Consider the following 17,318-nt stretch of genomic DNA (forward strand, 5'->3'; position numbering starts at 1 on the left):
AAAGATGTTTTATTTGGATTCTTTTTCAATAAATTAATCTTACACTTCATATTTTCTGATTTTCATATACAGTTATTATATACGAAGTCTAAATTATTAGCCCCCTTAAATTATTAGACCCCTGCTTATTTTTTCCCCAATTTCTGTTTAACGAAGAAAAGATTTTTCTTCAACACATTTTTAAACAGTTATAATTACTCATCTCTAATAACTGATTTATTTTATCTTTGCCATGATGACAGTAAATAATATTTCACTAGATATTTTTCAAGACTCTTCTTCTATGCAGCTTAAAGTGACATTTAAAGGCCTAACTAGGTTAATTAGGTTAACTAGGCAGGTTAGGGTAATTAGGCAAGTTATTGTATAATGATGGATTGTTCTGTACACTATCGGAAAAATATCTAGATTAAATGGGCTAATATTTTGACATTACAATGTTTTTTATTATTATTATTATTTAAAACTGCTTTTATTCTTGCCAAAATAAACCAAATAAGACTTTCTCCAGAAGAAAAAATATTATCAGACATACTGTGAAAATTTCCTTGCTCTGTTAAACATCATTTGGGAAATATTTAAAAAGAAAGAAGAAAATCAAAAGGGGGCTAAAAATTCTGACTTGAAGTGTATGTAATTCTGCTACTTTTACCGGTATCCAACATATCAACCATTTGGTAGAACTTTATATTTCAGAAATTATGGGATGTGTTGATAAAAAAATGCACTGAGTGTGTTACTATCGACATTAAGAGTTAAGAAATACAATCAGAAAAGCTGTTGGCAGTTAAAGGGCTAAGCAAACTTAGACTAAATCAGTGCATTTTTCACTTAAAAGTAGGCTTATTTATATAATATACAATACCTTTTCAAAGCATTCTAAGCAATATTGCGGTGATCTCTTAGCAAAATTATATTTGTATTATATGTACCACTTTTTTCGATAGTAATGCGTGGCACTTAAAGGGCGGAGTTTTGTTTGCGTCGGAGGTGACGTTATCATGTAACCTCCCGTGATTGGCTTATTTTTTCACCACGGCCTGCGCAATGAGCCGAGAGCGCACTCATACGGATGGACTCAACATAGCAATCGCTGTAGATAGGTTTATCCCATTTGTTTGTGCTGCGTTGCACATGCCCTGCCTTAACGCATCTTCATCAAACTTACTAAGAGGAAAAAAGATGCCGCTGTAAAACTTTTCAGTGCTAACGAGAGACAGGGAGAGGATTGACGCGATGGGTGAGGACGATAAACCAGAGTGAGGAACTTTCCATACGGCCTTACATCGTCAAGGAGGATCAGCATGATTACATAGAGACCATCTTTTATTTGTTCAAGGAAAAGAGACAAAAGTTTGGGGCGAAGTATGGCGCGAGAGACTGGAGAGTCTGGAGAAACGAAAAGTGGGAAAGTGAAAAAGCACAAAAGAAGGAAAAGTAAAAAGGAGAGCAAAACAAGGACTGTACACGCCAACATTTTGTATGACCATACCAAAGGAGGGGATAACCCTAACAGACACTATGCAAACAATAAGATCAAAACCACAAAATACACTCTGCTTTCCTTCCTACCGAAAAACCTCTTCGAGCAATTCCACCGGTTTGCCAACGTGTATTTTGTTTTCATAGCCTTGCTGAATTTCGTGCCCGTGGTCAACGCTTTTCAACCGGAGCTTGCTCTTGCCCCAGTGGTTTTTATATTGTCCGTTACCGCTATCAAGGATTTATGGGAGGATTACAGGCGACACCGCTCGGATAAAGAAATAAATCATATGGACTGTCTCGTTTACTGCAGGTAAGCACGTGTTTGAAAACCTACTCTGTACAATCAGCAGTAAAGCTGTGTGATAGTTAGTTTTGATAACCGACAATGCACACAACTGTTGAGCTGCTATGATTTTTGCTGAGGAGCTGTGGGCCTGCATACCTGTTGAGTCTCAGGATGTGACTTAAGCATTATGTACAGGCACCTGTTGAGTTTTTCCACATGTTAAAGTTTTAACCCCTGCTCAATATAATCCTGAGTTACCTTGTGGTCTGTATATATATTTCATCTTTAGGTAGTAGTCATGCTCTAAGATGTCATATAGAAGGTTGTTAGTAAGTTTTATCTAACATTAACTGGACAAACAGAGCATTACAATATGTTATAGGCTGTTTATCTATTTAATTGTCGTCAAATTAATAGCCTCTGGTTGTACATTTCCCGAAATGTACTATAAACCCCCATTTACCGGATTTGACGTTTGCACGATTCACTTTAGGCTTTATCTCAGCACATGGAACTTTCCACAGAAGTCATGAATATTTCATAATATCTAACAAGCATGGATTCGTGGTTTAGACCTGAACTTCACCCAAAAGATTGCTCCTCAGGTTATTCATGATGTAGGCAAGTTCTTCAGTGGGACATTTAAATAAGATACTGTGGAACCTAACATTAAAGGGTTTCATATTTGTTTCAAAATGACAAGTGCAAAAAATGGGTATTGGGCAGATTTTGACGATATAATGATGACATTAGATAAAAAAAGTCACGGTTTCATGGTATTGTGATTACTGTTTTAAAGTATTCTTTTTAAATGTCTGGGTAAAAAAAACAAAAAACAAACTTGTTTCTCCTTTGAACACTATATATTTTATTTTGAGGTAAAATGTATATTTTGGAGCAGTAATCATGTCTGGCTAAATAATTCAAATGAATCATTGACTTCTGGTGTCTTCATTAGTTTCAACAACACTGATTTCTTTGCAATTTAAAACTGGCTTTTGGACATCTTTTCTGCTGTAGATATTGTTGTCCTAAAAAGCTAAAAAGAAACGTAAAAAACCTTCCATATACTGTAGGAACAGCATAACAGAAAATGTTGGCGGTTTTAAAACCTTCACTTCACCAAACCGCGGTATAACTTGAAATCGGTGCGAATGCCTGGTGCGAAACAAACCTTTTACTCAAGGTTAAATTCAAAGTCTTTCAGATGTCTGTTTTGCCACTGGAAAGGTTATTTGAGACATCCTCTCTCACAGATTGGGTTATATTAATATTCTTATTATTATTATGCTCCCTTTGATTGAAGGTTTGGTCCCTGTTGCTTTTTGAGGCGTCTCTCATGTCATATCCAAATACCTGAGCAAAGATGGAGGAACTGTGTATTCAGACTTGGTTAATTTGAGTCCCTTCAGAGTAGCTGAAATGTATTTGTGGCTTTAGTGTTGTTCATAAGTACTCTTACTCTCTGAATTACATTAAACATAACTGTTTAGCCCTTTTTATTAATTACATAGTGATGTAGTTAATCAGCTTTTCTGTGAATGCTGCGTTGTATGTAGGGTTATATGTAAAACTATGAATAACATTACCATTAATAATTGTGGTGAAGTTGGTTTTACACGTTCATTCTATTTTTACCTGTGACAAGCTACTTTGAACATTGGGTCTGAAATCACACGTATATATGAGTTCAAAACAACATTAGCACTATTTAATTGATTCAGTTTTTTCAATTCATGTTTATTTATATAGCGCTTTTTAGGCATGGACAATAACCGTTTTCAAAGTATACTATGGTTTGGAAAAGTAAAGGTTTTAAAACCGGCAGAATTTTCTCCTATACCATTCCCAAGATATGTGTACGATTTTTTTTTTATTTGCTTCTTTGTTTGTAGTTTTTTAGGACAGCAGTATCTCCAGCAGAAAAAAATCCAAATGTGCTGTTAAAAATTTCAGAGTTGAAGTTCAGTCCAGTGTGGTTTAATTTTCACTGCTGAAATTCCAAACACTGAGGAGCAAATCTATTGATGCACAGCTCTTCAAGTCCCAATCCCCGCAAGCCAGTGGTGAAAAAAAAAATTGACTGTCAACAATGTTGTACTTTAATAATCATTGGCTGCTAATGTGATTTTCTTTTTTAGAATTTCCGAAGTATACTTTAATGAAATTATATTTGGAAGTGAAAGTCTAACTGACAATACAATATAAATATATATTAAACCAACTTTACCTCAATATATTAAAATGTGCATTTTAGCCTGTTTCAATGGTATAAAAATCATTTAGTTTAATTTGATGTACTAAAATAGCAAACTCATTTAAAACAAAAAAGCAAACAGACTCAAATGTCTAAATGATAATTGAACAAAACTGTGAGTGCTTATTAATTTGTTAGTTTAGTTAATTTAGGGAAGGATCTCCCTTCAAATTTTTAAAACTGGAGGAAATGGAGTTCAACTCCTTTCTCGTGGCTGAAATTACTTGGCAAACACATTACCCCTGGTTGTGGAAGGGTGTCAGATAATCTAACCCTGTAGATTAGTATGGTTTTTGATCAAGTTAGTCATGTTCAGAGAGAGAGTGCTGTTTTAATTCAATTTTTCGTCCTTGATGAACACAGTGTTCTTACAGCGTGAACTTGCTGGAACAAACTATTCACTTGAGCTGCAGGTCCTTTAGCAGATAAAACCTGTCAGTAAATTTCACTTTGTACAGAATTGAAGGACATTGTCAGTGAAGAATCTGCCTTGTTTGGAGATCTGTCTGTCTCTCATCTTAGCTTTTGAGGGCTTCCACTTGTTTATTTTGTGGAGTCAGAGAGTCAGCCCGGAGACTGTATTTCTTGATGAAAAGCGGCTCTGTCAGCCATCTTAAGGCCATGTATCAACTCTGTCAAAAGCCACAGTGTTTCTCAGACTCCACAATCTGAGCTTGTGCTGTACCAGTGTGGCTTTCAAGGCTGAGCTTGATTGAATTTACTCAAGCAAATGACTCTGTTTTGAAAACTGTTCCTGTTGCAAACAAAGCAACACTGAATTACAGCAGATTGAATTCACTCGGTGATGTAATTACAGCTAAACTTGATTTGACCTTTATGATTGCAAAGTTTGTCATGGAAACTCATGCTTAAATCACTAACCACTGGATGGACTGTAGAGGACTCATCTCTATTTACTTCTAGTGTTTTTTGTTCACCTTTTTTTTTTTACCTCTTCCCTGAAGGCAGAACTCTGGCTATGACAGGATGTTTTTCGTGTGTGTGGTATCCAGGCAGTATTCTCTTAACTGCAGACATCTGTCGCTGTTGTTGCCTAATGTTATTTAATCACTTTGTGCTATAGGAGAGAAGAGAACACTTATATTTGTGTGAAAGTAATTAGTAAATATTATTGCATTTTGTATTGCATTATTACACAATGATCCAAAAGTGGGTAAAGTTACAAAGGATTGAGGATATTGCAGAATTTCTACTGTCTTTCATCATGTTGCCTCATCCATGAATTAGATGTTTGATTGCACATAACTTTCAAGACAGCTGAGAAATTAGACATGTCATTTATTTTGTGTTGTTTAAAAAAAAAAAAGCTTTGAAATTTAAGTTGATTTCTTGTTCTTTGTGCTTGGCCTGTCAAGTGCTGTATGTTCAGAGGTTTGAGGTTTGTAATATTATTTTTTGATTATTGTTCTTATTCAGCAAAGCTCCATTTGTTTGATCTTAAAATGGTAATATATTGAAGTAGAGCTGGGCATTATGGCAAAAAAATTATCACGATAAATGTAAAGTCTTTATATCTATCAATTTTATGTGATTTTCAGCATGCAAATCTCTTCATGCAGCCGATTTAACATATTTTGCAAAATGTTTTAAATGTCTGACAATATAAATAAAGTAATAAGCAAAATGACAATCTTAATTCAGCATTTATTGTTTAAGTTTTCAACAACCAAAGACATTACCTACAAGTTATTGGATATTGACATCAGAAAAAAAAACAAGTTTGGAACAAGTAAATGGTGAATTAATGGTGACGGAATTTTCAGTTTTGGATAAACATTTCTTTTAACGGTGAGTATGGTGAATTTAGGGTGAAATATCCTTCAATTTATTTTATTTAGGTAGGCTAACGATTACTTGATAATCGATTGATTGTCGATAACGCTTTAAACGGTAAATGACATCGTCCACACATTACATCATCAAGTGTGTGGAGTTTACCTTATTATGGAGTCACCCTCTTGACATTGCATATTGCAGAATGCATAAAACCCTGTTATGCGCAGATCTCCGTTATATCCGCGGATGATTTAACCAAATTTGTCTGACAGACTGGCACAAATGGGCCTATGCAGACTCATTTTATAATGTCTCCATTCATACAGCGAGCTTCTGAACTCGCATCCTTCAGACCGATTTTATTCTTCCGAAGTAATATAAGAAACAAAGTGCTGCCAATAGCCTGTAAAGACTGTCCAGATAATGCTGCTCAAACCACGCTTCATTAATGAATTAAAATGAAACAGTGAAAATAGTTTAATGGATTGTTTTGGCGCTAAACCATATCAAAGGCTACAGTGGGCTTGTTGCTTCCTCAGATGTTATCCGTTCTTCTTGTTTTTGTTGTAGATAACTGACCAACCAAATTACATAAAAATTAAATCACACATTATACAAAACAAATTTCGTTGCAAAAAGATACCTTTTAAAAGAGATATATATATATATATATATATATATATATATATATATATATATATATATATATATATATATATATATATATATATATATATATATATATTTACAGACATGAAACTCTGCTGGGTAGTTGTGCTAGTTTACCAACACTTGTTTGAGTCTGTAATTTTATTAGCATCTTTATAAGGGTGGTTTTGTTTTAAAAGATGAAACGGGTGTGCGGTGTTGCCTGCTTTTGATAACCCGAGTCGTCTGCGCAGTTTGTGCTACGCGTTGCTCTGTTATGTGTCGGATTGCAAAAAACTAAGAAGCTCCAGACTGATGTCTAGTGACGTTTTTAATCTGTGACTCTGACCATTTTTATCTTACTGTTTCTCGCTCCTCCTAGTGCAACTAACACTGTATGGCTGTAAACTTATACTGTGTGGCATTCGGAAGGGCAGGCTGCAAAATGCCTGTGCAGCATTACGCATAGTGCGCAAATATTAAAACTAAAGAAAAATGATATATTGTGGTCATTTTTGATATCGAATTATCGCCCAGCCCTTTGTTGAAGCATTACCATGTGAAAGAATTGATTTCTTGTTACTACGTCAGTTGGTAAACTGACTTTTTAGCATTATAACTTTTGTCTTTAGTGTCTTTAAATATTTTTTAGAATAATTTTAATATGCATATTTGGTGCTTAAAGGGACCGTTCACCAAAATTTTTTAATTTACTCACTCTCATGTGGTTTCAAACTTTTATGAGAAGAATTAGCTTATTATTTGTGGTTAGCATAAAATTGGACATTAGTCAGGTTTGTGACAAGTGAAGAGAGATTAAGGTTACACTCACACTAGGCTATCCAAGGGATTCCCAAACTTTTTTATTCCGGGACCCACCTCGGCAAGTAATTCAATCTCAAGACCCACCATAACATTTTAATATGGAAAAATGGGTAAAAAAAATATCCATTCAAAGCAGTCAAAAATATATGGTGTGTGGCTTTTTGGATTTTGCAATTTGATATGCACAAAATGAGGCTCAAAGTGCTTTTTGTGGAATGCTGGCTGTAATTGTGATCATTTTTTTTTTGTTGAAAAAGATACTCTTCTATTTTTTTAGAAGAGAATATGATCAACCTTTGATCAAGCCCCTTGATTATGATCAAGCCCCGTCACATCGCAGTAAATTCCACTGCTAGTGTATAGTCATAAGAAACTAAATCGCTTTTTGATAGACTACTACAAGACGGGAAAAGGTCAGATAAATATGCCAATGCAATTAACGTTATAGCTGAATTGATCTAATATTTACACATTTGCTTGAGGAAGGAATGATGGGGGTACTTGCATTACTATTTTCCATAACATCTATGCCCTTCCATAACATTATGTGACGTTAAAACTAACAGATAGCACTATAGCTATTTATTGGTTAGCAATCTGTCAATGTTGGGATGTAAAAACAATTGGACAACAAATAGCTTCAAATGCTAGAATACATAGCAAACATTAGAAAATATTGACAATAAAATAAAAGGTTTAGCCTATTAAAATCAATGGCCTATACAGAAATTAAATAAAGCTATAAAATCTATTTTGCTTTTGATTGTATTTGCATATTGATTAAAGTTACTATAGTTATTTAGTGAAGAGCAGCAAATGAATCTCATTGTTTTGTTTGATAACAGAGGTGTTAATGTAAGAATGCACAGATCTATAATGAAGCATGCGACTACTTTAGTAACCATTTGTGCTCATTTAAGAGAAAATTAGAAGTGTTTAAAATAAAATGCGCAGGACGGAGCGAAAAAAAAAAAAAAACTAAAAAAAATAAGCACTTTTCCGACAGTCCCTTACGACGAGCTCCACTCTGTGCGAGCTCTGCCGGCTAAACGCAGATTGCAAGGGCTCAAACGGAGCAAATGTCGAGCGCAAAAAGAAAAAGACAGCTGTGAAACATAACCATCTTTGTATTTTTGTAGGAAACACACTTTAGATATTTTTAGGGTGAGGTTTTTGAGTTATTGCCGTCAATTGTACTGTTTTTGATTCACCGCAATGTAAATATAGCTGCTGCTATGTGCTATGTCGCGACCCACAGTTTGAAAACCGCTGGGCTATCCGAACGAACCGTGCCTGGGCATGTTTCCTGGTTTGTTTGACAAGTGTGAGTGCTTTGAATTGGGCCTAGGCATGATTTAGTTGGCTGGCTTTGGCCTGGTTGGTAGAGGTGTGCCAAAGCGTGGTTCAGTTGGGCTTTGACACGTTTGAGCGCAAAGCATGCCTATAAATGAAACTGAAGATGCAACGTCACTTTTAAGGGACTGCTTTATATGGCTCTATTAATCATTCTTACTTTTCAATGAACGTGTAATGTCATAGTTTATTAAAGATGCAAACCCCTCGCTGCACGTCAGTTGGCACATTCAGCAAACCTCCTAAATAATGCTGCATGATGACTTTCATGATTTAATGAGCGTCAAAAGTTGTTGATCTGTTTTTTTTTAGTTTTTTTTTTATTATTTGTGGTTACACTCCGTAAACAGCAGTGAGTTAGGTAAACTGATGACCTTTACAGCCAATCAATGTCATTTCTGTTGAGCACATGAACAAAGTGACAAATCAGCAGTGTTTAAGAATCCGCTCAACAGCGCTCAAATGTTCGCGGGAAATAAACGTTTTCAAAACTTCAGTACCAATTGGTATCACATTCCAGTATCATGACAATCTTAGTCTGATCACAAGTGGGTGGCACTAATTACAGGGATCTGAAAATTATAAAGATTTGATTTTGTCTGCTTTTTACCACTTCCAGATGTAGATCACATTAGATTGGATTGCTTTTGTACCTTAAACACTCATGTGGTTCATTGAACTTTAACAGCAACAAAAAAGACCACATACTTCCCGCTTACTGACCTAACATATGATTGTTGTGGGACGTGTTGTGAGTGAAACAAAACACGTTTCTATTATGATTCAAGAATCCAATAATAGTTGCCCCCTTATTTGTGAAGTTGTGTTTTTCGTTTTGATCACTACTGTAGATGTCAGTGTTTGTATAATTTGTTCTCGTTAGTACTTCAGTAAAGATTAGAATATTGGAAACACAGAAATACCAATGATGTGTGGTAGGGGTCGGTGGTATGACCAAACTACTTTTTCACAGGATGAGTATTTTTATTTCAACTGTCTTTTTCACAATATAGTAATTTAAGGCCCCGTTTATACTAGTGCATATTAGTTTTTAAACAGCGTTTTAGAATGAAAACGATCCGCGTCCACACTAGCGTTTCACCCAGCGTTTCTGAACAACTCTCTGTCTACACCAAGACACTGAAAACGCACATCACGTGACCACACACACACTCTCTGGCATGCACTGCAGCCTATCTAGTCAGATGAGATCTGTGCTCGTCGGAGTGTTCATCAAGGATCTCCCGCTGGATCTAATCTAACTATATTTGCTAAACGTGAGATTTAATTCATCTTGTTGTCTATATCTATTGACATATTCCCTGAGTTTGGTCTTTTGAATCTATGACTTGTTTTCGGGTAACGTTTTTTGGCTGAGCGCAAAGATAAGTTAATAATTAATGTAACCTCGTACATTCTGTATATTAACTGTTGCTTGTCTTTATTTCCCATAATTTATAAACTTTTTGTACGTTATACTTTTATAATGGCCATTATTGATTATTAAAACCCTTATATATTCAGCAAAAGACAGAGCATATTTTGTATTTTAAATTAAAATAAAAGAAGGCAGTATTGTTATAGGCTCCGTTTTGTTATGAATACACATACAGTGAAGATGACCCTCTTATATATGCCTGTCTGTTTTCCACATCAAACCTGCGAAGTCTGAACGTACAAGAAGAGGATGCAGAACTTAACTGTGTGTAGCCTACTTAATATTGAGGAAAAGCCCCAATCACAGAGGTGAATGTCGGCAGCCCCGCCTCTGTTTTCAGATGTCTCAGTTTTCCCCCATCCACACTGAGACGGAGCAGTAGCGTTTTAGAATGAAAACAACCTCTCTAGCGTTTCCAAAATGTTCCGTTTTCGGCGCTCAAACTCCAGCGTAGTGTGGATGGATGGCGTAACCATAGCAAAACGTATGCGTTTTCAAACTAAAACACATTAGTCTAAACGGGGCCAAAGTAAGTAGTCAAGAAAGTTTGTCAATGTAAATTAAATACTACAGAAATAAATCTGACTTAACTTTTTAATTATATTTGGGCCTTGTTCAATTTAGTTGTAAATAGTCGGGGACAATGGAGGTGAGGATCCATATGCAGCATTATTAAACAGAATCTTCTGGCAGGCAATGGTCAAAACAGGGTCAAACAGGAACCTGCAGAAAACCCAAAACGACAGAAAACAACAAGCAAGGCAAGGGTCAAAAACACAGCAGGGCTAAACTAGGAGAAGGCTTTGAATTGCTCACTCACAGCTTACAAGACTCAGCAAACAGTGTGAAAATAAGAGGTGTTTTTATAGTCCAGGTAGTCATTGAGTATGAGTTTCAGGTGTGTGTGTGATTATTAGCTGTAGCTGGTGTTGATTTGGTGCATAGCATCATGGCAGTTGTAGTTCATGAGCTGGCAGATGTGTAGTTCTCCAGTGATCTGCATAGGCTAGATCGCTTGTGATTTTCACAATAGTAGGGTTGCATATTGTATTTTTGCAGATATTTTTTAACTTTTGGCTGAGCTGATCTTTTCTATTTGTGTGTTTATTTAAAAATGTTTATTTACAGAATTTGAGATTTTGATCCTCGTACCTTCTCTCAATAAATTCAAATCGGACTTGTGATTTTTATGACAACAACTGATGCTTTGTTGCTAGATATTCTTTCATACATTTTTATTAATGTAATGCAGCAGCTCCTGGGTCAAATTCAGCAGGGAGATGCTTCCGTTTGATATTGTAAAAAAAAAGATTATTAGACCACATACTGACTGAATTAGGATTTGAATGAATGGTGTCACAGTCAATAGGTCAGTCTTTTTTCATATATTCCGACTAGTATATCTAACAAGACTAAGCATTTTATGACTTGTCTATGTCATGTTATTTGTATATTTTACTTTCATTTTCTTAATCCTATAAATCAGTTCAGTAACCGGCATTAGGATCTGGTGGAAACTGTTAGTCAGCACAGGCTATAGCCTACACAACTGACTGTTTAACTTACTGAGGGATATTGACCTATTTTTGCAATGCAGAAGTGCGCTCGTTTTTTTCCGATTATTTTAGAACTTCCAATTCGGCTGCCTATAAGGGAGAAATTACCAGGAATAAAAAACGACAGAAAATGGTCAACTACTCTGTATTCACATTTTTCTGTTCTGTACTCACATTTGCAGTATCAAATCGGCAATCTAAAAGTTCATATAAATCGCAGGTAAAAGTTCACCTCTGATCGCTGACCTAATCTGTCCATTCAGTGCTTCCCTCAAGCTCATGCTCATTGCATGCGAGTTAGCCACACCCACTTGTGTACAAGGGGTGGGACAAAAAATCCATTTGTTTATTTAGCCAAAACACAAATTGGGAAAGTCTTGTAGTAGAGTATTCTATGAAAATTTTGGCTAAAAATATTTGAATGATGAATATTATTATTAGATTATTAAAATGACTAAATAACTTGTTACAATAAACATTGTTTCCCTTTTAAATGGTAAATCTTAAGTTTACAGAACACTAGAAAGTATTTTGACTTTTTTTTTGTTTAATTTATTGTGCACAAAATTGAGATGTTTTAGTCAACTTGCTCTTTGCTCATTTCATTTTTCAAGTTTGTTTGAAATTCTGCTTTTGTACATTGTTTCAAATCTATAAAAAAATATGTGCTGTTAAAAAAAGAAATATATTGAATAAGTTTTGATGCATCCTTCCCTCTTTATTTGCAAATATTGTGATATATCATAGATGGTTTGCTTGTGGTATATGCATCCCGCAATATGGGCACACAAAAACTGCACACACTTGATGTAATGCGTGGATGCGTCTCACAGCGCAAAGCATAACTTAACCTTTACATGTCCATGCTTAATAGATAAAAGCGTTATCAACAATCAATAGATAAATACATTAAAGTATATTTCACCCTAAATTCACCATACTCACCATTAAAAGGAGAGTTCATCCAAAACTGAAAATTATGTGACCTTTAACTCACATTGTTCCAAATCGGGGTTTTTTTTATGTTGAGCATTAATATTCAATAACTTGTAGGTAATGTCTTTGGTTGTTGAAAACTTGAACAGTAAATGCTGAATAAAGATTGTTCTTTTGTTTATTATTTTATTATTTATATTGTCAGACAGCTAAAACATTCCACTAAATGTGTTAAATCAGCTGCACAAAGCCATTGGCATGCTGAAAATCTTATATATTTGATAGATATAAAGATTTTACATTTATCGAGATAAATATCGATATCGACTGATATGAAAAAAATTATCGTGAGGTATATTTATACCATATCGCCCAGCTCTAGGTTAACTTGCATGTTTTTACTAATTTAAGTATTAAACATAAAAAACATGTCGTCTCAAACAAACAAACAAACAAACAAACAAAAAAACTCAAGAATTGTCGGCTCATTGTCAGTAAGTAATTTGAACATGCAGCAAAAAAAAATCTTTTTTGTGTATATGACAATCACTGACACTGGGTTAGCAGCAATAAAAAAGCATTTTAGAATATCTGTGATGATTCTTGTCAGATGTTTAATAGGCTTAAATGCAAATCACAAATCACAGTCATTTTAGGAATAAGATTGTGTGGGTGTTTGAGTCAAACTGAAAGTGTAGCTGTTTCATCTTTATACCGCAAGGAATGCCAAGTTCGACAGAATTTGATCCCTGATAGCTCATTATAATAAGTTCAGACTCAAGGCTTTAACTCTTCTCTCTGAAGGCCTTGACATTTTACTGTAGAATGAGACACACAGAAGGCCATTTAATCAGATGGACTGAATGAATCTTGCAATGTTGGCAAAAAACTTTATGTATGTGGTTGGTTAGGAATTGTATTTTACAATAAGTAAGTCTAACATCGTGTGTGAGTGTGTCTGGGTGTGTACAAAAACCTCCACCTCTGCCCTTAGACATATTTATGAAGTGCAGAGGATGCAGGCACTGTCTGTGACTTTTTGTTTTGAGTTGCTGTTGGGTTTTTGACATGTTTATGTTCATATTTTCACCATCTTAAATATAAATTAGAGGTTTGCCTGCCAAGCCTTTTTTTTCTTTTTTGCTGATCTGCTGTACATGTATTTCCTTCTGAGGGTCATCCCGTTCAAACTGGCTGGGCTATTTTGGGGGGTACCTACACAAATGGAGATCCTGTTTAGCTTCAGGGTAAACATAACTTGGAGACATATCAATGATTTGTTAATGTTGCAGAGTCTCTGAGGTGTCCGCATTCAAGGCAGATGCTCATGTTTGACGACAGGAGAACAAGGTTCTGTAAGGTCAGCATACACACTGTATGCAGACCGTAATGTTTACACTTTTCTCAAGAAGCTAAATTTTGGGGTGTGTAAAGAGCTTCAGGTGCACAGTGGAAATTTGCTAGAGATTTTTCTTTAGAATTTGAGTTAAAGAGATGTTTATAAATAAACTAGTTATTTTTTTTTAATTTATGGTGGCTCTGTAGTTTGCATTGTCACCTCACAGCAAGAGAGTCGCTGGTTTGAGTCCCAGCTGGGCCAGTTGGAATTTCTTTGTGTAGTTCCATGTTCGTTCCTGTGGTTTCCTGCATAAAGCATATGCTGGAATAGTTGGTGGTTCATTCTACTGTGGAGACCCCTGATAAATAAGAAACTAAACTGAAGGGAAGTTAATGAATGAATGAATATAATGAAAGAAGCTGTATTTTTTTTTTCAAATTCATATTTTTTCAAAACATTATCTGAGGATTTTCTGTTGTTGTCAACGATCGTTCTTTGTTTTTTGCATTATAATTATTTTAATGTAAGCACAAATTATAACTTGACATATTGTTTGCTGTATCATCTAGAAAGTGAAATGTATAAAACAACTCTTAAAAAATAATCACTGGGTTCAAAGCTAAATTTTTCTTCTGACCTGCCCTGCCAAAATTTTCACCTGCCCAAAAAAAGTGAATAGCTATTTCTCAGCCACATATTTTAAATAATGTGTCAAAAATAACAAATATGAATCTAGAATTTAAATATTTAAAAATATTATTAATTAATATAAAATTAGCAAAATTCAAAGTGTTTTACAAAACAAAAAGAGCTGTATGGAAAATGTGCAGGTATTTTATTGCAAAACAAAGGTGGCTGACTTGCAAAAATGACGGCAAACTGTGCAAAACATCACTTAATTTGTTTTTGTTATGTTTTGCCCACATAAATTTCAGCTTCGAAACATTAGAAACGGATGTTTTCTTTTAGCCTCATAACTTGATGTTGCCGCTATGTTAGCGTCTCTTCGCTGTACTGGTTGTTACCAGGTTACGGAACAAAAAATAACCTGCTCACAACATCCAATCAGATAAGAGGAACTAACAAGCAATATGGGGTTTCTGACTTCACAGAGAATATGGCATTTAAATGTTTAAAAACACAAACTGTTATCAATTCTAAAAGTGTATTTGCACGCAATTGACAATTGAGCTGCGTCCCAAATCGCATACTTATGCACTATTCTACGCCATTTTGTAGTATAAACAGTGTAAGTAGTGTGTTCACACTGAAAACTCTAAAAATCATAAGTGCATTTTAATTACCCGGATAATGCACTCATTCAGCCGCTAAAATGAAGTGTGTAATGATGGACACTTCACGCACTCAACGACCGCAGGTTTGCATACGTAGCGGAAGGGGCGGAGCTATCGGACGCACATGTTGGATAACTTTATTTATTTTGGATGGTGAAAGCAAATTTCTCCAACAAGAGTGATTATAGCGCCTCCCGATGGTGAATGCGGCAATACTCACGGCAGGTATTATTTGATAATTCTGTTGTTTATTTCACTGATTTGGCAACCATCAAACGTCATTAGGGAAACGGTTTGAATTTCCGCTTAGTAAAAAAAACATTAGTGTGCCATTTGGGACACCACTACATACATATACTATCCTGTTGAGTGTGTAAGTGCATAAGTACATAGTGCATGAGTGCATAGTGTATAGTGTGCCATTTGGGACGCAGCTATGGTCACAGGATCGTTTAATCTTCAAAGTTTAATTTGCCTGTCTACACTGTAAAAAATGTTACTTAGATCTAACTTATAAAAAGTGAGGCAAGTGGTTGCATCGGACGTTTTAGGTTGATTCAACTTCCAGCCTTTTTTAAGTATTTTAAACACTAAAACATTGCTTAAAACAAATGCAATAAAATTAAGTTGAGCCAACTAATATTTCTAAAATTACTCAAATCAGATAAACTTACTTTTTTTGTTAAACTTAACTTACTTATACATTGCTATATGTTGACTGTACTTATTTTAATTAAGTATTATGAACTTAATGATCTAAATAAAATTAACCATGCATATGTCATTTAAAACTAATTTAATTGACTTCTGGCTGTAACCTCAGAAAATAAATCTTCGTTTCTATATTGTAAGCACAATATACACTAGTAAAAACAGATAAACAGACTTTCCTGTCAATAACAATTAAATAAGAATGGGAAAATGGATTAAAGACCATAACATGTATTCAATATCAATCGATGTTCCTTTTAATAGTGACTACACTATGTATGTACACAATACATAAATAAAAACATTAATAATACCAGATCCTATTGAGAAATCATCCAAGGCAACTCAGTGAGGAGATTTGCATATTTTGATGAAGATTTAGGATGCATAATGTCCAGTCCCACAAAGAGTCTCTAATATATCTCAAATGTATACAGTTTTGATGGATACTTGAAGTCGAGGACATCGGTAAGTCCAAACAGGAGCCATCATGCATTTGACAGGTTTGGCAAACCTCTGACAGTCCTATGATAATCCAAACTGTGTTGGGCTGATGGCAAATTTTTCCCAAGGGGAGCCACATGCACCTCTGGTTCCTCACAACTCTATTGGTAGAGACAAAAAGAAACAGGAGTTCAGGTGGTTGCTACCAAACAACATTAAATAGCTAAATACTAAATAGAAAATAACTACAAGTGAAGTTACAAAAGTCCAGTGAGAATGATGCATGGATGAAACACCTTAGTTTATCAGTTAAAAATTACCTTAGTTAAAATTACCTAACTTCTATTTAAAAAAATAAAAAAAGGTTATAGAGGTTGTGTAATTACATTATTCCAGGTGTTTTTAGTTATCAAATTTTAAAGAAAACTGTGATTTTACTCAGTGTAACAGTGCATGTCATTGTGGTTTCCTGTCAATCAAAGAATTGTTAAAATTTAGGTATTACATTTTTTGTTTATTTTGGCAACTTATAAAGCATAAGAATGTGTATTTAATTTAGATATTAAAACTGTTTGAAAATGGCTACATGAAAATTATAGAATACAAATTCTATAATTTAATTGTCATCTTCATTTTGCACCAAACTTTGCACGTCATAATACAAATTTTATTAAATAAATAAATAAATACATTGCCATTTTACACATTACATTAAGGTTTACATTAAATTTTTGCTAAAGCTACATTTAATTGACTTTTTCTTCAAATTTAATGTCAATGGCAAATGACAGTTAAGTGATTCAGTGTTATCAGTTAGCTTTATTGAAAGACTGACAGATAATAAGAAACTGCATTAGGATATTTTTATACTGTTTTTACTGTTGCACACATAAAAAAAATCTTCAGATATCAAATGTAAGTTAATTCTATAGAGCCCACTATTGTTTG

The 17,318-nt window shown here is 34.6% G+C and overlaps 1 protein-coding gene across 2 annotated transcripts in view; it reads left to right on the top strand.

The window, feature by feature from the left end:
- The first annotated feature begins 1,095 nt into the window (after positions 1–1,095).
- The window catches only part of atp10a (ATPase phospholipid transporting 10A), a 106,824-nt gene continuing 90,601 nt past the window's right edge, over positions 1,096–17,318 (top strand). For both annotated transcript variants that reach the window (XR_015493949.1, XM_087257641.1), the window contains exon 1: positions 1,096–1,795. Coding sequence is in view for 1 of the 2 variants with exons in the window: in XM_087257641.1 (XP_087113767.1) it covers positions 1,368–1,795 (428 nt within the window). In the remaining variant the exon portion in view is untranslated. The remainder of the gene's footprint in view (positions 1,796–17,318) is intronic.

This window comes from Danio rerio, chromosome 6, assembly GCF_052040795.2.
Source record: "Danio rerio strain M-AB ecotype USA chromosome 6, GRCz13ab, whole genome shotgun sequence".
Taxonomy (NCBI): Eukaryota; Metazoa; Chordata; class Actinopteri; order Cypriniformes; family Danionidae; genus Danio; species Danio rerio.